At 42.6% G+C, this 22,603-nt stretch overlaps 2 protein-coding genes across 2 annotated transcripts; both read right to left on the bottom strand.

The window, feature by feature from the left end:
* Positions 1-6,406: 6,406 nt before the first annotated feature.
* On the bottom strand, positions 6,407-8,161 carry ndufa12 (NADH:ubiquinone oxidoreductase subunit A12). The gene is made up of 4 exons (XM_080851587.1): positions 8,036-8,161; positions 7,720-7,802; positions 7,009-7,096; positions 6,407-6,668 (listed from the first exon to the last, which is right to left on the bottom strand). Exons 1-4 carry the CDS (start codon positions 8,122-8,124, stop codon positions 6,488-6,490), a joined length of 441 nt encoding a protein of 146 aa, XP_080707713.1. The 5' UTR covers positions 8,125-8,161; the 3' UTR covers positions 6,407-6,487.
* A 252-nt stretch (positions 8,162-8,413) lies between these two features.
* nr2c1 (nuclear receptor subfamily 2, group C, member 1) lies at positions 8,414-22,354 on the bottom strand. Its single transcript, XM_080851584.1, has 14 exons — positions 22,251-22,354; positions 21,160-21,280; positions 20,588-20,788; positions 19,192-19,267; positions 18,737-18,916; positions 18,050-18,194; positions 17,741-17,822; positions 17,133-17,317; positions 15,985-16,129; positions 15,474-15,595; positions 12,920-13,059; positions 12,536-12,673; positions 9,643-9,748; positions 8,414-9,088 (listed from the first exon to the last, which is right to left on the bottom strand). The coding sequence occupies exons 2-14, from the start codon at positions 21,223-21,225 to the stop codon at positions 8,914-8,916; spliced, it is 1,761 nt and encodes a 586-aa protein (XP_080707710.1). The 5' UTR covers positions 21,226-21,280; positions 22,251-22,354; the 3' UTR covers positions 8,414-8,913.
* Positions 22,355-22,603: the final 249 nt, after the last annotated feature.

Here is a 22,603-nt window from a genome sequence, read left to right as displayed (position 1 = left end):
TAAACAAAACTATCATCAAAGCCATGGCACTATGACACAAGATAAATCATGAACCATTTATCTGTCATCATCAGAACAGACCTGCCCCAGCAAAGTGAATTACTGAGGATGTGGTGAAGGCTTTGGAGCGCGGAGCTCAGACTCAAGTTTCATGGAGAATAAAACAGGATTGTAGCCTATAATTAATATATTACTAATAATAATATAATTACTATAATTATTAAACTACTACTAATAATATTATTAGTATAATTATTATATTACTTATGGTACTAACCAGCTCGTGAGCCGCAACATAAATTGGAGACAGACCTTGCATTCTCACCATGCTTTTGAGGCTAGTGTGCACACTATGGGTTTTTGGTGCTTGGAACTTACTATTTCTATTCTGTGGTTTTGGTGTTATAGAAATAAACCCCGATTTTTGTACACTCTTACACCAAAACCATGGAATAAAAAAAAGTAAGTGTCAAGCACCAAAAACCCAAAGTGTGCACACCAGCCTCAAAAGCATGGTGAGAATGCAAGGCCTCCGCAAGTGTGGACAATAAAGCTGATTATGCCCATTCTCCACCCAAAGGCTGTTGCACTGCCACTGCAAAGTCAGTGGGGGCGTACCACTAATAATAATATAATTACTATAATTTGTATATTACTAATAATAATACAATAACTATCACTACCCTTTTCTCCACTCATTGTCTGTTTGCCCACTGTTTAATGAGACTGGAAAGCGATCCCATTACGTGACTCGCACCAATCAATAAATATAGGCCTACCATATACTTTATAAAATTAATAATTTGTTTTGGAAAATGCATGAGGGTGGGCATGAGGGTGCTCCCCCTTTGACCCCTAGTTCAGACCCCAGTAACAGTTCTACACAAACGCAATGGTCTCACTTATTCAAATACCCAGTGGAGGAGGCAGCAGGGGCCAAACGTCTTTCCTTTACATGCCCTAACACACCCCTCCTGATTTTCTTCTGTATCTGTATGCATTGTGTGTGTGTGTGTGTGTGTGTGTGTGTGTGTGTGTGTGTGTGTGTGTGTGTGTGTGTGTGTGTGTGTGTGTGTGTGTGTGTGTGTGTGGAAAGACCACTGAAATGTAGTTCAAGCATTGTTATGTGAACCCACGCATCCACCCCTGCACACTCAGCAGTGTTCATTAGGCTATTGAGACTGATCCCGACCATGAAACAAACACACACACATGCACACACACACACTGTCAAACCCAACGCCATGCCCTCTTTTCCTGCGCTGGGCAAAAAACAGACTGCAGTCTTATCTAACCCAGCCAGGAGAGGGGGGTGAGAGAGAGAGTGTGTGTGTGTGGGTGAGAGAGAGAAAGAGACAAAGTTGACTGTGAATGGCTATCTCTAACTGAGAATTTCATGGTATAAAGGTTATGAAAAGAAAAAGACTAAATTCTGTGCTGGCCTTTCATTTATGGTCTGTTTTTTACCCCCAGGTTACTTTAAAAGAACAATTCACTTGAAGTAAGGGCATAATGTTACACACAAAAATGCATTCAGGAGAGTGCATGTACACCAATAAACACTCCCACACACACTTACACATGTGCTCACACACATACTAACACATGTGCTCACACGTGTGATCTTATAGATCTGATCAAGGATCAATAAACACACGCATTGGGCAAATAGCACTCTGGTTGACCTGCTTTCTCACGCTCACCCTCTAAAATAGGTGTGTGTGTGTGTGAGAGAGTGTGTGAGCATGCTATGTGTAAGACCGTCAATTTGAAGGCTATGAACATCTATCCTCACCACCCCGAGTGTGTAGGATTATGAATAAGTGTGTGTGCGCGCATGTGTATCTGTGCACACAATTGAGCTTCAGAGTTTGAGCCGAAATGTCCATATCTGTGCCCTTAACCAAACAGCTCACACTTACGTTGCTTAATTCTTCTCATTCACATCTATCACCTTTAACATCATGATACTGGATGTCTTGTGTAAAACACTCAGGTTTCACTGTCTGGGACTGAAACACAGGTTGAAATATGCTGACTCAATTTCAAGTAGCTGCGGTTGAAGGCTGCATATTACAGTGTGGTGCATTCTGTCCGGAGTTTAGTCATGTTGCATTGCATCAGAATATAAGTGCTTTCAGTCATCCTGTTGTTTTACATAATCGAAACACCGCCACCGTTTGGGATACGGGAAGGGCCCTATTAACCAGAAAGAAACGAGGGTCAAAACTGCCACCTAGGGGTGGTAATATGAAACCACATGAAGTTTTCGCCGTAATTGAAAAATAATAAATAACTACCATAACAAATAACAGTTCTAATTTTGTGTTTAATGTTAAAACTAATATTACAGTGAAGCTGTCTTTGTTAGCTTTTCAATCATCAACAAGTAGGGATAAAGTAGGTTAACATTTAGGAAAGGGCACTGACCTCGCTTCCTCTCCGTACAAAAAGGGATGACAGCGTGAACCTCCTCATTTAATACGACACACCTGAGAAATGAGGCCAAACGCACACACATTCACTACTAATTTAAACTGCATATCTCCCTCACATATTCCTAACAGCTTTAAACTATAGAACTCTCTCACGCCAACATACAAACGCTGAATGCTTACACTCTCTCACTGAGAGGTTACCACAAAGAACTTCTCAGAGCCAATAAGACTTTTTTCATATTTTTTTTTTAGGGGCCCCTTCCATTCCGTCAAGTAAAAACACAACTCTCCATTGTACTCAAACAAAAGCAGGGACCTAATTCACTTCAATGGCTCACCCAGATCAGGACTTCCTGAATATTCCGCCAACTCCTATCACAAACAGAGCTGAGAGTTTATTTAGGTTGAGCAATCTCACCTGTCATGTTGGTCTACCCCACTCCGTCTGATCCGGACAGAGAGTGTGCTAGAAGCCGGCACACGCACCCATCCGACTACACACAACCACTGACCACATCCACACCCACACACAGTGGTCCCATGGTCATCCGACAGTCAGCAAACACTCTGCCGTGAAATACTGTGGCTCGGTTCAATGTCCCTGCATCAGAGCGATTGCCTAAGACACACAGAGACACACCCAAGGGACTGACACACAGCCGAAAAGCTACTGTTGTACAGTCATGGACAAAAATATTGGCACCCCTGCACTTCTGTCACATAATGTACCAATTCTCCAAGAAAAAAAAATCGAAATTACAAATGCTTTGGTATTCACATGTTGATTTCTATTGTTTGCATTGGAACAACGCAAAAAAGCAGAGGAGAAAAGCCGAATCTGACATGATTCCTCACAAATCTCCAAAAGTGGACTGGACAAAATGATTGGCACCCTTTCAAAATTGTAAGAAATAATTGTTTTTCAAGCATGTGATGCTCCTTTAATCTTTATTTAAACACACCTGTGGCAAGCCATATATGCTGGTTATATAGAAATCACATTTGCAACCAGTTAAAATTGAGCAAAGTTGACTCAACCTTTGTGTTGTGTGTCTGTGCATACCACGAGCATGTAGAAAAGAAAGAAGATCAGAGAATTGTCTGAGGATTTGAGAATCAAAATTGTAGAAAAGCATGGACAATCTCAAGGCTACAAGTCCATCTCCAGAGATTTTAATGTTCCTGTGTCCACTGTGCGCAGTGTCGTCAAGAAGTTTACAGCCCATGGCATTGTCACTCACCTCCCTGGATGTGGAAGGAAGAGAAAAATTGATGACAGAATGCAACAAAAGATTGTTTGAATGGTGGATAAAAAACCTATAACAACTTCCAAACAATTTCAAGCTGCCCTGCAGACACAGGGTACAACGGTGTCAGCTCGCACTATCCGGTCCCTAAAGGCAAATATGGTGGAGCTGGGCCGATGTTTTGGGGTTGCTTTGCTGCCTCTGAAACTCGATGCCTTGACTGTGTGCATGGCATCAGGAAATCTGAGGACTACCAAATCATATTTGGGCAAAATGTAGGGCCCAGTGTCAGAAAGCTGGGTCTCCGTCAGAGGACATGGGTCATCCAGCAGGACAATGACCCATAGCAAACTTCATAAAGCACCCAGAAATAAATACAAAGCACTGGAGAGTTTTGAAGGGTCAAAGATGAGTCCAGATCTTAATCCCATAGCAAAACTGGGGCATGATCTCAAATCAGTAGTTGGGAGAAGGCACCCTTCAAATGTGAGAGACCTGGGGCAGTTGGCAAAAGAAGAGTGTAAGACACCTCATTCATGGTTACAGGAAGCCATTGATTTCAGATAATGTTAATTGTTTCAGATAATTGTTATTTCTTTATTTTTAAGTGTGTTCTAACCATTATTAAGTTGAGGGTGCCAATCATTTTGTCCAGTCCATTTTTGGAGTTTTGTGTGGAATAAACTCAGATTTGGCATTATTTCTCAGAAATTGTGTTTTTCCAATGCAAACTAAATAAGTAACCATGGGAATACAAAAGCATTTGTAATTACAACCATTTTCTGGGAGTAGTGGTGCATTATCTGACAGAAGTGCTTTTGACCATGAATGTACAGCCGCGGAAAAAATTAAGAGACCACTTCAAAATTATCAGTTTCTCTGGTTTTACTATTTATTGGTATGTGTTAAAGTAAAATGTACATTTTTGTTTTATTCTATAACCTACTGGCAACATTCCTACCCAATTTCAAATAAAAATATTGTCATTTAGATCATTTATTTGCAGAAAAATGACAATTGGTCAAAATAGCAAAAAAGATGCAGTGTCTTCAGATCTCGAATAATGCAAAGAAAACAAGCTCATATTCATTTTTAAACTACACAATACTAATGCTTTAACTTAGGAAGAGTTCAGAAATCAATATTTGGTGGAATAACCTTGATTTAAAATCACAACTTTCATGTGTCTTGGCATGCTCTCCACCAGTCTTTCACATTGCCGTTGGGTGACTTTATGCTACTCCTGGCGCAAGAATTCAAGCACCTCGGCTTCTTTTCATGGCTTGTGACCATCCATCTTCCTCTTGATCACATTTCAGAGTTTTTTTTATGGGATTCAGGTCTCGAAATTGGGCTGGCCATGACAGGGTCCTGATCTGGTGATACTCCATCCACACCTTTACTGGCCTGGCTGTGTGGCATGGAGCATTGCCCTGCTGGAAAAAACACTTCTCAGAGTTGGGGAACATTGTCAGAGCAAAAGGAAGCAAGTTTTTCTTCCGGGACAACGTTGTACTTTGCCTGGCTGAGGTTTGTAAAAGACCATAAGGATTGAACCAAAGCCGACTGGAGGGTCTCCTAGTTCGTCTTGTCTGATGAGTCCAATTTCACAGTAGGTGCAAGACTCTGTGGCTTGTAGGCCTCTCCAGGTCTCCGTCTAACCATCAGACGACCATGCGTTGGGCAAAGCTGAAAATTGGACTCATCAGAGAAGACGAACTAGGAGACCCTCCAGTCCGCTTTGGTTCAATCCTTATGGTCTTTTACAAACCTCAGCCAGGCAAAGTACAACGTTGTCCCGGAGGAAAGACTTGCTTCCTTTTGCTCTGACAATGTTCCCCAACTCTGAAAAGTGTTTTTTCCAGCAGGGCAATGCTCCATGCCACACAGCCAGGCCAGTAAAGGTGTGGATGGAGTATCACCAGATCAGGACCCTGTCATGGCCAGCCCAATTTCGAGACCTGAATCCCATAAAAAAAACTCTGAAATGTGATCAAGAGGAAGATGGATGGTCACAAGCCATGAAAAGAAGCCGAGCTGCTTGAATTCTTGCGCCAGGAGTAGCATAAAGTCACCCAACGGCAATGTGAAAGACTGGTGGAGAGCATGCCAAGACACATGAAAGTTGTGATTTTAAATCAAGGTTATTCCACCAAATATTGATTTCTGAACTCTTCCTAAGTTAAAGCATTAGTATTGTGTAGTTTTAAAATGAATATGAGCTTGTTTTCTTTGCATTATTCGAGATCTGAAGACACTGCATCTTTTTTGCTATTTTGACCAATTGTCATTTTTCTGCAAAGAAATGATCTAAATGACAATAATTTAATTTGAAATTTGGTAGGAATGTTGCCAGTAGGTTATAGAATAAAACTAAAATGTACATTTTACTTTAACACATACCAATAAATAGTAAAACCAGAGAAACTGATAATTTTGAAGTGGTCTCTTAATTTTTTCCGCGGCTGTATATACTCAAGGCACCAGACAAAGAACAGCTCTACAGGGAACGACCATCAGGACAACGACGGATCATCTCAGCCACAGTGAGTTGAATCCACTTACAGGTGAAGGAGGGGATCTAGGTGTATCTGATCAGCCTTCTAACGAAAACAGCACAACACTTATGGTCTAAATCACTGCTCTACAGGGCCAACAAACTCAAAAACATCCACACACACACACACACAACCAACACAAATGAAAGCTCAAATAATGCCATTTTTGTATGTTTGTTTAATTTATTTATTAATTTCTAAACAGGTAATTACAATGTACAGAGAGTTGCAGGGACAAAGGGGTTCACTGAGCCCCAGCCTTTGGGGGCACCCACTCATGGATCTTCTTCCGGGTGGTGGAGTAGGGAACATACATGTCTGCCGAGCCACTGGTATTGAACTGGTGGACATCAGCGAGGAACTTCTTGGGAACAGGGGGGTGTGTGGTCGGGGGGTCGTCAGTCATACAGTGAAGCCAGCGATGCCTTAGGGGGAAAGGAGGAAGGTCATAAGGATTGAGGCCTTAAATCATAGCTATGATTTGGTCTCTACGGCTGACAAAGATTTTCAAGGGCAGAACACAACAAAGATTGACCAGATGTCCAAAATAAAAAATTGCAGCAGAGTGTAATATATTAATTTCTTTCTAAGGAACCTGAAACAATATGTTTATCGCGGGTTGTGTCATTAATCCCACTTTATTCCCAATCTTACATCCCTAAATGCTATACCACCGATATCTAAACAATGATAGAGATTCAATGCAGAGAACCAACAACCATCTGGCAAAGGGGTGTTTATGATTTAGATTTAAGGTGTAGTTACCATTCAGAAGGCACCATGCTTCCGTCAACTTCCCACATGGTGTTCTTTCCGTTCATCTCTGTGGTGTAGATCACCCAGCGATTCCGACCTAACACCATTCATACCAAAACGGTCAGATAGTTTACCCATCACATATAACTGTTGCGCAAATAAAAAACAATACATTTATTAATACATAATAAAATAAATATCCAGTGAAATCTTAACAGACTGTAAAGCCATCCCACAACCAAAGAAGTCCTGAGTCTAGAAGAATCCATCTTTGATACTGGCAACCTTTGATATTAAAGCAGCAATATGGAGTTCTGTTCCAAAACCAGTACGCCAACTACCTAAAGGGCATGCAAAAACCTTGCAAACATCTCCAACAGCCCAGCTGACACTGATAGAAGCTTCCCAAAACACTAACTAGTGTCTTTTGGCAGTATAGCCGTCTTGCGTGTGAAAGCTTTTCTTCCATTTTGCAGGGTGTTCCAGCCTGGTACACATAACTACATAGGGCATATCCTGGATGGCTAGTTGGGAAGACACCGGTGTTTATCTGTCCTTCAAATGACCATATGAATTTGAAGATGGTACCAAAACTAGTTGCCTATAAAACCATACCTCCAAAAATGTAAAATTGTTGCATATTGTCACTTTAAGTAACGTTAATGCTATAATGTAACCTGCAGTGACTAATGTTACAGGATCTCCACGTTCCATTCTTACCTATGAAATGACGATTATCCTCGAAGTACTTGTTTCCATACTTGTCAGTTCCAACTAGAGCTCCAGTTTTCACTTCATTAACCCTAGAAAAGGTGAGGAGTAAATGTTATAAATGTGGCAAATTCCGAAAACGAATAAAAGATAAACACAGCTAACGTTTGCACTGGTAAAGAACGTTTGCTAAACAGCAGGTATTTCGCTAGCAAGCTAGCTAGCTCCGTTGAGGTCACAGTCTGTTTACACTAATTTCCACACGAATATAAAATATCACCTCGCATCCTATGTACATGAAGTCATAACTTTTCGTAATACACACCTCACTAACTGCAAAAGAAATCCACGTATGCCCCCATGACCTCCCAACTGGGCTAAAGCCCTTCTAAAAACATGATAGTACTCCGCCATTTTCGACGGAAGATGTTGCGTACCACTCAACGTTCCGTAGCAGCCCAAGTCTGGCTATAATTGTTCCGTCTACCAGGGATGTCGTATCCTTTGTATGTAACATACATGATGGATAGAAATACACCTTTGACATTTCTTTTATTTACATACACGTTATTATTTACACAACAGTACACAGTACTGTCAATTCACAGAGCACAGCTTTGCAGATAAAGGGACAAGAATTACTTCACAATCTTCATCCTTACATTAACATAACTATTTACCAGCCAAGAAACTGATACCTGCACTGAAAAACAAGACAAGAAAACCTATAGAAAATTCTTCCTCTTCATCCCATTATACAAAGACCATGTCATCATATGAAACAAAGATAACTAAAGTATAACAAAGACAATCCACGTCTGTAATGCATTAGCAATGTCTTGCCATTCCTTGATCTTTGCACTTGTGCGTGCATGCGTTTGTGTGTGTACATTTCTATAGGGGGGAATGAGAATAGTCAATCTTATGAAGATGACCTTGGACACTTGTGTACACAAAGTGTAAACTAAGTGTAAACCAACTTAAGCCATCATTTATTCTGAAATCTTAAAACTGTGAACACTCCAACAGAACATCAATCATGTCCATTTTGTTCCTAGGAGGCCACTGAAGCGTGATCTAATTCCCCACAGCTTTATGTGTCTGCTCTAACCCCTTGCTTGCCCTGATTGGCAGGCTGGAGTTCTTTGCTTGTCCTGATTGGCTAGCTGGGGTTACTCGCTTGTTGTAATTGGCCGGTTGGGTTTATTCGCTGGTGCTCAGTGGCTGGCTGTTGTAGTCGGTAGATTCCATTTTGAGGATGTAGGGGATGATGCTGTCAATCTGGACGTTGCCAATGAGGCCCGTGAAGAAGAGTTCCTCAGTCACACACCCGCTGATCAGACGCAGTGCCGGCAGCCGTAGCAGCAGCCTGGACAACCTGGCACACGCACACACAAAAACACAAGTTAATTTTGAAGTTCTACATTCTACTGTACTATGGCAAGTTCAATACCAGGACCCAGAATGACACCAAAACTGAATATGTGGTGCCACTACCATTTTACAGATATACAACTGGTTTCCATGGTATCAAAGTCTTCAAACCCATAAATCTTGTGCATAATCTCTAAACCTGTATTAAGGCAATTTATGGTCAGCTTTTACGCAGGCATGCAAGAGCCTTTGTGTAGTAACGTACCTCTTGCGTGTCAAAAAAAAGGAAAACAAACTCGTTTTTTTTTCGCTGTTTACCTTGTGGGTAGTAGCATGCTAATATTAGATAGCTGGCTTAGATGCAAATCCCCTCAGACATATTTTACTACACCCACAACCGTCAGAGAACCATAAATGAAAAAGAGTTTCTCGATACAACTGCGTGGCCATGCTGTAACGCAGTGGCAGAATTATAAAAAACGCTTAAGGCCCCAGTCGGTTGCATTGTGATAGTGGCATAGGCCTTGACGGTAAAGATGTGGAGGTCGTGTGTCTCACCGATAAGTGTCCTCTGGGTAAGCCTTGGTGATGTAGTCCTGCAGCTCCATGTAAGCTTTCTCCTGGAAGCTCTCAATGTCAGCAAAGCAGTCCACACCTGCGTGATCTAAAACAAACATGCAACCACAGCTTAGTTAGGAAATACCTTTATACTTTATACTTATTGGAAATGGGATTACCCGTTAAGCACCTGAGTTGGGTCCATTTGAGTTCATAATGTTCATACTACCTTTGATGTTGTTTCACACATTCACATGCGTGGATACACTAATGCTAACACACACACACTTACTTAAATACATTTGTCACTGTATTCCCTCCCTTCTCTCTCTCTCACTCACCACGGCTAAAGAGAGTCAGTGCGGTTACATGTGTCCAGATTTCGGGCGTTGTCGATTTGGTTGTATATCGGACAACGCACGCTTGTAACTTTTGAAACTAGATAACAACTGGAGATAACGTCTTTTTGCATGCTTGAGATCCCGTCCATAGTATACATGCTTCATATACGTCTATGATATGATAATCGCTGCTAGACGCTCACTTTTCTTGTGCTCCAACATCTTATTCACTTTGAAATACTGAAACGAAATGTAAATGATTAAGACCATGCACCATTTTCTTTTCCCTCATTTGCTGCATATCAGAAATGCAAATTATTCTGACGGCTCCTATCTATCTCTGATCTATTCCCATTCCATACTGAATATCCTTTTTAGATCTAGGGTTTGTTGCGACATACCGTGATATTTCAGATTATAGTTATGTGGTAGCCTGGCTATACCAATGTGTTGACATTAGAAAAACGTTGACTGCGACTGTTTTGGACAGAACGCGCTAATTCACTGAACAAATATTTTCATATTACTTTTCCACCACTTGTTAGTCATGTAATCCATTCATATCGATGTGAATCAATCAATACTAATACAACTTTAACCGTGATGTGTTTTTGTTTCATTTCACAACTTATTTACTGTATAATCAACGGTAGCAGATTGTGACTGTCGGACCGCACATGAACTCTCACTTCTCCCCATCATTGCAACCACTAGTGCACCCAAACAGACATGGTTTGCACACACGCGCACACACACAAACACTCATACCACTGATTGCAATTGGATCCACCCGATGGTGATTGCGTATTGCCTGGACTGGCAGAGGGGACACAAACAATGGTATGGACCAGACCACCTGGATAAAGTGGTTGGGTTTACATCCTTTTGAGACATTATTTATTACATAGTGAATTATTACAGTGCATGAAATGCCCTGTATTGTTATTCCTAGGCTTCTTCTTCTTATTATTATTCTTGTTACCTTTTTCTGCGATTAATTCAGCCCGAACCGCTTAACGTAGAAACTTCATTCAAACTTTGTCGCGTAGGTCTTGTAAACGACACTTATGCTGTGTATTTTTCACTTTTCTAAACTTTATACTTTTTAAGATATTAAAGAAAAACGAATATAAATTTCTCCCATTGACTTACATTGGGCCATTATGACATCATAATAGGGTCTTTAAACTGGCTTGCACCTGTGCTTTACTGACAGCTGCGCCAAATCAAAGGAACCTCTTCTCTCTCTGTCCCTCTCAATTTAACTGTAACTAGGAACATTGGATGGACACCATCCATTCTCAATTTTTTTCTCTCCATCTTTCTCTCTCAGTCTACTTTCTCTCACACTCAATCTCTCTTCTTCACTCCATTTTTATCTCCTTTTTTCAATATTTTCACTCTCTTTTTCTCTTCTTTCCTTCTTCCACTCATCTTTCCTTCTTCCACTCTTCTTTCCTTCTTTCACTTTTCTTTCCTTTCTTCACTCTCCTTTCTTCTTTCCTTCTTTCACTCTTCTTTCCTTCTTCAACTATTATTTCCTTCTTTCACTCTTCTTTCCTTTCTTCACTCTTCTTTCTTTTCTTCTTCCACTCTTCTTTCCTTTCTTCACTCTTCTTTCTTTTCTTCTTTCCTTCTTTCACTCTTCTTTCCTTCATCCTCTCTTCACTCTTCTATCCTTTCTTCATTCCTTCTTCCACTCTTCTTTCCTTTCTTCTTTCCTTCTTCTTTCTTTTCTTCTTCCTTTCCTAACTTTTGCATTTCATGCACTGGTATTTCCTTCAGGAAATGCATTTTCTAGTTTGGTTTATAATTGTGAAGGAATACTATGTTCGTGTCTCGGGTCCGTCTTGTCATTGTGTATTGTTTAGTGTTTGTGTCTACCCCCCCCGTGTGTAAAAATGGTGCTGGCCGCCAGGTGTATATATGTTCATTGTTCTGTCTTGTTCAGTTAGTCAAGTCTTGTTGTCAGGTATGTGCATTCATGTGGACCTTTTGTTAGACTGCTGATTTTTGTCCTCTACCTCATTTAGAGGCTAGCAGGTATTTTAATTGAGCTGCTTTACTGCTGCATTTTGTCCTCTGCATATAGAGGCTTAGCAGGTGATATATATATGGAGAATGTTGCTTTTAGTCCTCTGCGAATTCAGAGGCTTAGCAGTCCTCCATGATATTGGATGCCTAAATAAATATTTATTGTTAAACCCTCACTCTGTCTCTGAGCTTTCGGGCCAAACCCACAATTTTGACGGCAACCGAGGCTCGGTCCGTCACACAGATGCCCGCTTCTAAACATTCCACATTTGATTTGAACTGAACAGTTAACCCCCCATGGATAGAGAAGCCGGGCTTTAGCCGAAATCGGGTTTATGCCATCATGTAAACGTACTGACTGATGGCTTTAAGGTAGGCGCTCACACACACACACACACACACCTCTCTCTCTGTCAATGACCAGGGCTAAAGAGAGTGATGGCTTTGAGGTAGGCTCACACACACACACACACACACACACACACACACACACACACTTCTCTCTCTGTGTCACTCACCAGGGCTGAAGAGAGTGATGGCTTTGAGGTAGGCGTACTCCTGTGCATCAGGCTCTACTTTGTTCATGCTGTTGCAGAACTCCTGAAGCCTCCAGATGTGTTCCATCACCTCCTTCACACGCTCTGCAGACAGTTTCTCTGCGCAGACACACACACACACACACACACATAAAATATAGAATACACATCTCATCAACACACAAACAAATACATTTTTCCCCGCTTCCACTGTTTAATTTAGCAGACAGGTATCTTTATGGCAACTCAGATTACAGAACTACCAACATTACATTAAGCATTCCTTGGACTCACAAAGAAGTTGAACTCAATGAGTGCCTTCCTACATTTGCCCACTCACACACACACACACAGCGGGACAGTTACCTTCGCTGAGGTTGGTCTCTAGGTGTTGGACGATGGTGGTGAGAACGGAGGAGACGTCCATGACATCGGAACACTGCGCCAGCCCCAGAGCAAAGAGCTCGTTCCAGCACGCCTTCATCAACATGATGCCATTTTCAGAGCTACACACAGGAGGGGAGAGGCAGAGAGAAATAAGATCAGATAAACTTTGTATTAATCCCTGTAGGAAAACTCACTACACACAGGAGGGGAGTGGCAGAGAGAAATAAGATCAGATAAACTTTGTATTAATCCCTGTAGGAAAACTCACTACACACAGGAGGGGAGTGGCAGAGAGAGCGAGAGAAAGGGAGAGATGCCTTTTCTCCTTTATGGAAAGAACACCTGCAAAGTGTGGAGCCACTATCCCTCAACCCAAACTTTGTATTAAGCCCCGTAGGGAAATTAAGGTGTTATAGCAGCAAGGTAATAGGAATAAAACATATAAATAAAAACAAATAAGATAAGCACAACGCAGCTGGCGTTAGCTAAAAGTTATTATGTGGGGGTCAGTCCTCGGTTGTGGAGCCTGATGGCTACTGGCACAAAGGACTGGCCAAGGTGCTTTGTGGTGTGCCGAGGAGGTAAATTAGAGATGGAGAGACATGGGACGAATAAGGTCTATAATTTACTTATAACAAAAATGATAACCAAGATGGCTGCGCATGCACATCACAAGGGTCAGCGTCTCCCCAGTATTTGCCATGTGGTGTTTACATACAGCATGTATGCCTAACTGACTCATGTGCTTTCACTTGATTAATTCGTGCAAACCTCAGATACAGCAGACATACAACAGACAAACAGGACTTGATATTAATCATTGCTGCACAAACATTGCTCTGGAACATCCTTTCGACTTCAACCAGCTACCTCTGGAGCAGGGAATGACACAGAGACCAAACAACCCATCCATCATGACCAGACGTGTCTGGAGCTGGCGTCGAGATCGTAAAAAAAGACGGGGAAAGACAGGGAAAGCGTAGAGGTCTGCGAGCTAAGCTAAGGCTAAACCCACAACAGCCATTGCTACAACTAGCATCGTCCTCACCAATGTGTGGTCTGTGGCGAACTAGCAAGACGATCTAAAGATCTGGAACCTTACACAGACAAAGCTCACAGACTATGGTGTTATGATCTTTAGGGAACAATGATGTACCAAACAGCGCACGGTGTTCAGGGATGACTAGCAGCAGGCTTAGGTAAAAGCAAGAGTGGTATGCATTTATTTAACCAAACATGGTGCACAGAATATGTCATTGCTGAGACCTACAGCTCTGCTGATCTGGGGTACCTGATTATCATATGTAGGCCCTTCTACCTACCAGAGATGCAGCCTTCAGAGTCTGGAAGCTTACAGCTCCTAAAAAAACAGCGGACAAAAGAGCACTTCAACTGCTCTGACCCCGTGCACGTGGAAAGGCACACAGACAGCAGACCGCCACCATCGCTCTAGTGCCAACGCACTCCACTGCTTGGTCCTGAATGACTTCGGTCCTGTCGCACTCACCTCCATCATTGCCAAGGGCTTCGAGAGACTGGATCTTTCACACTTGAAATCCTGTCTGCCTGCTACAGAGGACCCACACCAGTTTGCCAACCGTCACAACACGTGAACAGAGGACGCAATCTCCACAGAACACAGCTCTCTGTCCTGACCCACCTGGACCGTCAGACCTCGTACATGAGAATGCTGTTCATTGACTTCCGTAAAGCACTCCGGATAGTGACGAAAACTACCCAACGCATCACCAGCACACAGTTACCCCCACACAAGCGCTGCCCGGGAAGGGTGAGTAACATCATTGAGGATGTCTCTCATCGTTACCATGGACTTTTCACTCTCCTTCCATCCAGCTGGCGTTACAAGAGCCTCTGCTCCCATACCAGCAGGCTCAGGAAGCGTTTCGTCCCCGAGGCAGTGACACCGCTGAACTCCACACCATCACTCTAATAGCACCATTGCACCAGCAATCATTACTGCACTGTCTTCAGCACTTTAATGACCATGTCATTTGCACTGCTCACATTTTGCACATATTGAACCACCAACTGTTCAAATAATGTAAATGCACATATAACCAACTGCACAAGTTCTTTATACTAAAATATACATACACTATGCTGTTCATTCTGTACATACAAGCTTACATTTGCATTCCATTCTGAAACTCTAAAATATTTACATAATATTTGTATATTGTAACTTTCCACTGTCCATCACTGTACACATTGTAAGGTATATCATGACTTGCAAAAGTCCTGCAAAAAAGACTTTATTTTTGCATTTCCTTGGCTTTGTACCGTACTTTGCGCAAGACAATAAAGCTGAATCTAATGTAATCTAATCTTGTAATGCCACAGTGGAGTGCTTTAGCCGTCTGAAAGGGCCCAGTGTCCCGTGTGAGTGTGTGTGTCACAGTGTCCCGTGTGTGTGTGTGTCACAGTGTCCCGTGTGTATGTGTGTGTGTGTGTGTGTGTGTGTGTGTATGTGTGTGTGTGTGTGTGTGTGTGACGGACAGGGAGGCAGACTCACCCCAGGGCCTGGAAGGCTGGTATGGAGCGTGCCCAGTGCATAGACAGGAAGAGGAGACGAGAGGCCGACTCACAGATGTAGTTCACACTCAGAAACTCAGGCACTGGGAGTGGCATCATCAGCTACACACACACAGACACATCACATCAAGTTCAAGTTCATTAAAAAGTCTTACTTTATGGTATCTGGAACTTTTAACCTTACTGTACACAACTCCCTCCTTGTAAAGGCAGTGCCAAAATAGAGAACTAACTCTGTACCGATCTCACTTTGAGGGTATGCGACAGTCTACTAATATCTAATCAATCTGCATGATCAATACATTAGAACTAATACTGTATGAGGAACTCATTCACATTTATTTCTAATTTCTAACTTATTATTGCAGGCGGAGGGCTCTTATGTAGACCTGAGGCAGGCTGGGTATTTCTTTTTATTGAAAGAAAAAACATTCGGAAAAAACACATGAGATTTTAGATACCAAGGCTGGGTATTTGTGTGCCAGGCTCACCTTGAAGGGGATGTGGCAGTCAGACAGGAGTGGCCCCTGCAGGTCCAGAAGCGTGCCCGACTCCTCTGTGCCCAACATGTTGGCATCACCCACCATCTCACCACGCTGCTCCGGTCGAAGCACTTTAGCCAGGGTGTCGAACGCTCTGACGGGGACAAAAAGTAAAACAAAAACAGTCAGAAACAGCAAACTTTCACAAACATATAAAATGGGAACAGACACACATGCACAAACACACAAACTCAAAAACAAAGCACAGAATGTGTTGCCAATGTGCCAACATATTGGAAAGCAATCGTTTTTACAATGCATTGCGATGGATTCTGCATCGATGCAGGAAAACAAACATTTTTTTTTAAATGTGATGAAGTAATCCGGTGTCCATTGCACTGCGACATGAAGTAAAGTGATGACTGGAAATGGTTTGATCATATTGACCCTATCGTCACATCAATAAATGAACACATAGTGTTAATATAGCTCTGCTTCTCAGCTGGTTTTATGATTTATTTCCTCTTAGATGTGCAGAATTTGTTTTATTGGAAAAACAACTTAATTTGCTGTTGTTATTGCAATGCAGTAGAAAATATTTAGTGTTAACGTACTGTGACTCACTCATATTTTATTAGAGTCACAATATTAACAGCTGCTTAATAAAACATTTAAAAGAAAATCTATCGGAGTGCTTGCATTTAGAAAAACCAAACAAAAAAGACAGCAAGATGCCTCATGATGCACCGAGCATTGTTCTATTATCGAATCATTACCCTTTGAATCCTAATCAAATAATCGAATCAAGAGGTCATTGAAGATTCCCACCTCTAGTTGACAGTGTTGTTTTGGATTGTGTGTGTGTGTGTGTGTGTGTGTGTGTGTGTGTGCGCGTGTGTAACAGTGCATAAAAGAGCTGAATGGGCTGCTAATGTTTGTTTTAACCAGTGTTTAGAGTCAAAGGAATGTTTGGAATGTCTCATCCAGTCCAAGTTTGTAAGCAAAACATTTTAAATGTGAGTTTGTTTGTGTGTGTGGGTGTTTGTCTCCCTATCTGTGTCTGACTGTTTGTGTGTTTGCGTGACTGTGTGACTGTGTGTGTGTGTGTGTGTGTATGTGTGTGTGTTTGTGTGTTTAAAATGCCCATTTTTACTCACCGGCTGAGGTCACTGGAGTTGTGTTCGTCTGATTGGACGTCAGTGATCGAGTCGTCCCCATTACTCATGGTCTCCATTCCGTATTGGTCAGTGTTGCTGTCACTCATCTCTCTGCTCTCATTGAGGTGGGCCAACGAGGTCACAACGTTAGCCAGTGTGCCCAGATCTCCCTGGCAACTGTCACTCTGAAAACACATCACCATTACTATTAAAGGTCATCCACAAGAATAACTAGTACCACTTCTATGCTTATCATGACTTTGAATGAATACATATGGCTTTACGGTATGGATACATTCAGTAGACTTCCAGGCTCAGTGTGATTACTGAACACCTACTAGTCTACAATGCTTTGCATGCTAGTATAATGTATGTTAGTTTGCACTGTGTTCATGCATAATTGTGCTCAGAGTAGAGTGTGTTTGTGTGTGTTTGTCTCCCTATCTGTGTCTGACTGTGTGTGTGTGTTTGTCTCCCTATCTGTGTCTGACTGTTTGTGTGACTGTGTTTGTGTTTGTGTTTGTGTGTGTGAGTGTGTTTGTGTGTGTGAGTGTGTGTGTTTGAGTGTATGTGAGCAAGAGAGTGTGTGTGTGTGTGTAAGTGCGTACCCTGTCTGGGGAGGTAGAGATGAGAATGTTGTTGTCCAGTTTGGACATGGACTGCTGTATATTCAGCAATAAGCTGGAGGATCTAGAGAGAAAAACATGGTGTTATTTCAAAATGGGTCACACAAACACGCACACACATACACACACACAAACACACACACATACTTGTTTTGTTGGTCGACTTTAAAGGTAGGTAGAGCTCAACAGTTCTGCACAGGTTGTCTACCCAGCTTTCACAGACACACACACACACACACACACACACACACACACACACACACACACACACACACAGACACAGACACGTACTTGTGCTGTTTGTCGGTCTCAAAGGTGGGTAGGGCTGTCAGGGGGCTGCACAGGTTCTTGCGGATGTAGATCTTCTGCGTCGACGCGGCGCAGTTGGCAGTCCTCTCTCTGGACACGTCCACTGGCTTCCTCTCGCACTGCACCGCTGCATGCACACACAAACACACACCATACCACCATCACCAACCTGTGTGTATGTGTGTGTGGTTGCTAGGCTGAAGTGTTGAGTATGCATGTGCATGAGGGAATGACTTGCTGCATGCGTGAAATATTAATAAGAAAGACTAGCCGATCAGTGAGTATGTATGTGAGTGCATGTCAACATGGGTGAATCTGTGAGTGTGTGTGTGTGTGTGTGTGTCTGAGTAGGTTTATGTTTGAGTGCGGAGTGTGTTTGTGTGCGCATGAGGCTATGACTGAGGGAGAGAGAGGAGGCATTGTGTATGAGTGTATGAGTGTATGTGTGTGTGTGTGTGTGTGTGTGTGTGTGTGTGTGTCTGTGTGTGTGTGTTAGGGAGAGAGAGAGAGAGAGAGAGTCTGTGTGTGTGTGTGTGTGTTAGGGAGAGAGAAAGTCTGTCTGTTTGTGTGTGTGTGTGTGTGTGTGTGTGTGTGTGTGTGCGCGTGTGTTAGGGAGAGAGCGAGAGTGTCTGTGTGTGTGTGTGTGTGTGTGTGTGTGTCCTCACTCACAGTCCTGCTTCATGCCGTAGGAAATGCAGCGTTGCAGTCTGCAGTACTGGCAGCGGTTGCGGTGGTGCTTGTTGATGACACAGTCGCCACTGCCCCTGCAGGAGTACACCAGGTTCTTCCTGATGCTGCGCTTGAAGAAGCCCTTACAGCCCTCACAGCTCACCGCACCGTAATGACGACCTGAGAGAGAGGGGGGGGGGGGGGGGGGGGGGAGAGAGAGAGAGAGACAGAGAAAGAGAGAAAGGGAGAGAGTGGGATAGAGAGAGAGGGGGAGAGAGAGACAAAAGAGAAAAAATACTTTTTTATAAAATTCAGTTTAATTCAATTATTGCCTATTGAAACAATCAGGTACAAATAGTTTTGCCTAGTGAACTAGGATTGTCAATACTCATAGATCTTTCTGTGTATGTGTGTGTTTAGGTGTGTGTGTGTGTGTGTGTGTTTGTGTGTATTACCTGTGGCCTTGTCTCCACACACCACACAGTACTCCACGACAGGCTTGGCATTCTGCTCTGAATTGTCTGTCACAAACTGAGGAACAGAAAACTACCTTAGTGTTTTCTACCCCAATCCATCCAATGCAGTGGCACAAAGCATTATGGGAAATGAAGTCTCACTACACAGAACTTCACCTCACTACTTGTCTGTTAAAATTGAAGTTACAAAACAACTTGGACAAAGACGGTTGTGGATTTATCAGATTTCGGAAAGTAGAATATCGGAAGTGACGTAGTATTTCTAAGCGTCAGAATCAACTTATTCTTAGGATTTTTTAGGGTTAGGGTTAGAGTATAAGGCTAAAAACTAGGTCTTAGTACCCCTACCAATGCCTGAAAGTACGTTACACTTCCTGAACCCCCTGTGTATGACGTCATATGACGCGGAAATTCTACTTTCCGAGATCCGATAAATCCGCAACCGACAAAGACCTCAGATAGTCAGTTAGACCAACAGGGAACAGGTTCTTGAACTGGTTCCGTTGCAGTTTCTTTGAACCTTGGAACCATGTAGCGAACTAGTCCACGTTTCCACCAGCTTTGAGCGGAACCATTGTAATCAAGGGTGTATCATCAACAGAGAGCATTCAACTTAGGTAAACAGTATTAGCAAGGTACTGGGTGCATTGGTTCCCTGCAAGCGAACTGCATTGTCATGGTTGCCAACCTTTCAGGTTTCGAACCAATGTATTCAAAATGTAATGTGCGACCTAGAGCGTAAACCCGTTCCCTGTTGGTGGAAACAGGGTAAGGGAGCATCTTAGCATGGATTAGACATGCATCTCCCAAAAGTGTAGTTGAACATTTGTTCATGGTTTATTGTTTGTTTTAAATGTCAGAGTGTTCTGAACACTCTTTCTCCTAGTTAACCCAGTGGTTGAAAGGGAGAGCTCTGAGCACTGAGCACCCCCAGCTTTAAGTCGAACTCCGATCACTGCATAATTTGGAAACTGCTAAAAAGGGGCGGAATGTGGCTGAGAAGGGGGAGTCGTTAGCTCTTGAGAACGATGAGTCTTAATCAGCAAATGAAAATACGGGGCTGGGAGAGGTGGGCCCATTTCATGATGTGGATATGTCTTAGAAACGTCAGCATTGGCCTTGCAAGGTTCAGGATCATTTAAAAAAGTAGATGGTGTGTTGAGCGATTCTCAACCCATGGAAAATGCTGATTTTGCTGACACTAACACTGATGGATTTCATCACAGTTCAGTCATATCATTTTGTTTACAGCTCATTAAACATGTTAGGGTGCACTTACGCTTTAACCATATTCTGTCCTCATCTAGACCGGGCCTGCGACACATTAATGCCAGATCCGTCCTGGATCGCCTGTTGCCTGTGTTGGTAGACTCACCTGGATCTGCTGTCCAGCTAGCTCAGGAGAGGCCAGGAGCAGGTGATTGACAGCTGCAGCCGCATCAGCTGATGCCAGGATGACCTTTCCTGTAGTGCCCTCTTGATTGGTCAAGATGAGTTTCTCCAAGTTTTGGTTGTCTACGTTAGCCAGGATGTACTGCTGCTTACCAGAATTGGACTGATCATATGCAGTCACAATCTAAGAGAGAGAAAGAGAAAAGAGAGTAAAACATCAATCTCATTTATTTATGCCAGTAAAGCATCATTTGATGTGATTTAGAGACAGACAGAAGAGAGAATGAATAAAATGAATGAATGACAGATACACAAATACATACTCAAGTATGAAAAAATGTCACTATTGCTTACAGGATTTATGTTCTGTATATTACACAAGCACTTATTGAACTCTACATATGTCAAACATAAACTTGCATGTATTTACATCTGTATGATGAGGGCGTGTGACAGAGACAGGGAGTCAATGAGGAGAGGTGACATAAGGAGTGTGGTGCTACACTGGAGGGCCGTAACGTCACTCTTGGGGTGGTAAATGTGGTCTGTCAGTACCTGTATTCTCTGCTCTAGACCGCCCTCAGTTGACACCAGCTGCACTCTGGGAGATTGTCCCTCCATGATGTCTCCTGCTTGCTCTTCTAAACACTACACTCCATCCGATGCACAATCGTACCTGTGTGACACAAACACTGCTCACAGACACGTTTGGGGAAGCAGAACGTTTACACAGAAGCAGAAGTAACTTCCAACCGTTCCGTTATGTGTACATGAACACAAACAGTCTTCACCGTCAGTGACTTTCATCCGCGCGTATGAGTTGGCATCATTCATAATTTAACAGACTCTTACTACAGCAACATCCACAGCCAACTACATGAGCTTAGCAAGGCGAGTCTACCCGTTACCTCTGGTCATACATACTATCTAGCTACTGTGCTTAACCGTGCGCGCATGAGTATGTTGATTTCGGTGGAACCGGGCAATTAAACCATCACTATGAACTACTATGGGTCACACAGACATCAATACAAACAACCCATGATACGGAAGATAAAGAACGCGCATTTCCTTGTCGGGTGAAAGGTCATCAACGAAGGGTTAACGTGCAGGAAGGCGGTCATGAGCGGCCGAGGTGGAATTCTGCACACGTTAACAAGATTATTAGAAAACATAATATAATGATTTAATTAACATCGAGGTGTTTTGTTTGGAACTATGATGTAGAATCTGTGAATTACGAAGCAGACGAATTTCCTCAATCGAGGAACGCACAGTTTGTCGTGGCATGTTAGCGGAAGATACTGGCTAATTAGCTAGCTAGGTAATGTTAGCTGGCTAGTCAACTTCTTAGTTAACGTTACACTGGCAACCCACGAATATTGGTTTAACGGCTAGTTCGTACAAGACAATGTTGTCACATTATACTGTACAGTCAACTGTTAGCATATGAATACGTTGTTGCGTTCTTATTCGACCGAAGCATTGTGTTTTGGCGGTGTCTGTTCCAAACAAGCTAGCTAGCTACTTGGCAAACCTGCTAACATTAGCTACTTCTTGGCTAGCAGTGCACTTTTACCTTTGACTACAGACGGCATGACCCTAGATTATGCATTTATCTTGACATCTCTAAACATATCGCTTACCGATATGGTAGCTATTGTTTGTCTCCCAACGTCCAATATTTGAATAAAATGTTGATTGTGTCCAGTTGAGCTTCGGGGCGGGTCAGAGTTCGTGACCTGTTCCGGCAAACACATTAGACTGCTCATGCGCATTGAAAACGTGCGTGATACGCATACGCCACGGGGAATAATTGTCGCCGCTTCATGTCACATGGCTCAACAAAACGAACACCTTGAGATATGATAATAATTTAATAGAGTGTCCTTACAGGCTATGGTCTGCTGATGTCAGCAGAAGTTGTCTATTTGCTTGTTCAAATCACATGCTAAAGAGCTAAATGTTGTTAACAGAAGCGGCCTTATATTTCATGTCT

This window comes from Sprattus sprattus (assembly GCF_963457725.1).
Source record: "Sprattus sprattus genome assembly, chromosome: 14".
Taxonomy (NCBI): domain Eukaryota; kingdom Metazoa; phylum Chordata; class Actinopteri; order Clupeiformes; family Clupeidae; genus Sprattus; species Sprattus sprattus.
Note: the sequence above shows the minus strand (reverse complement) of the source record. Positions and strands in the feature narration are given on the sequence as shown.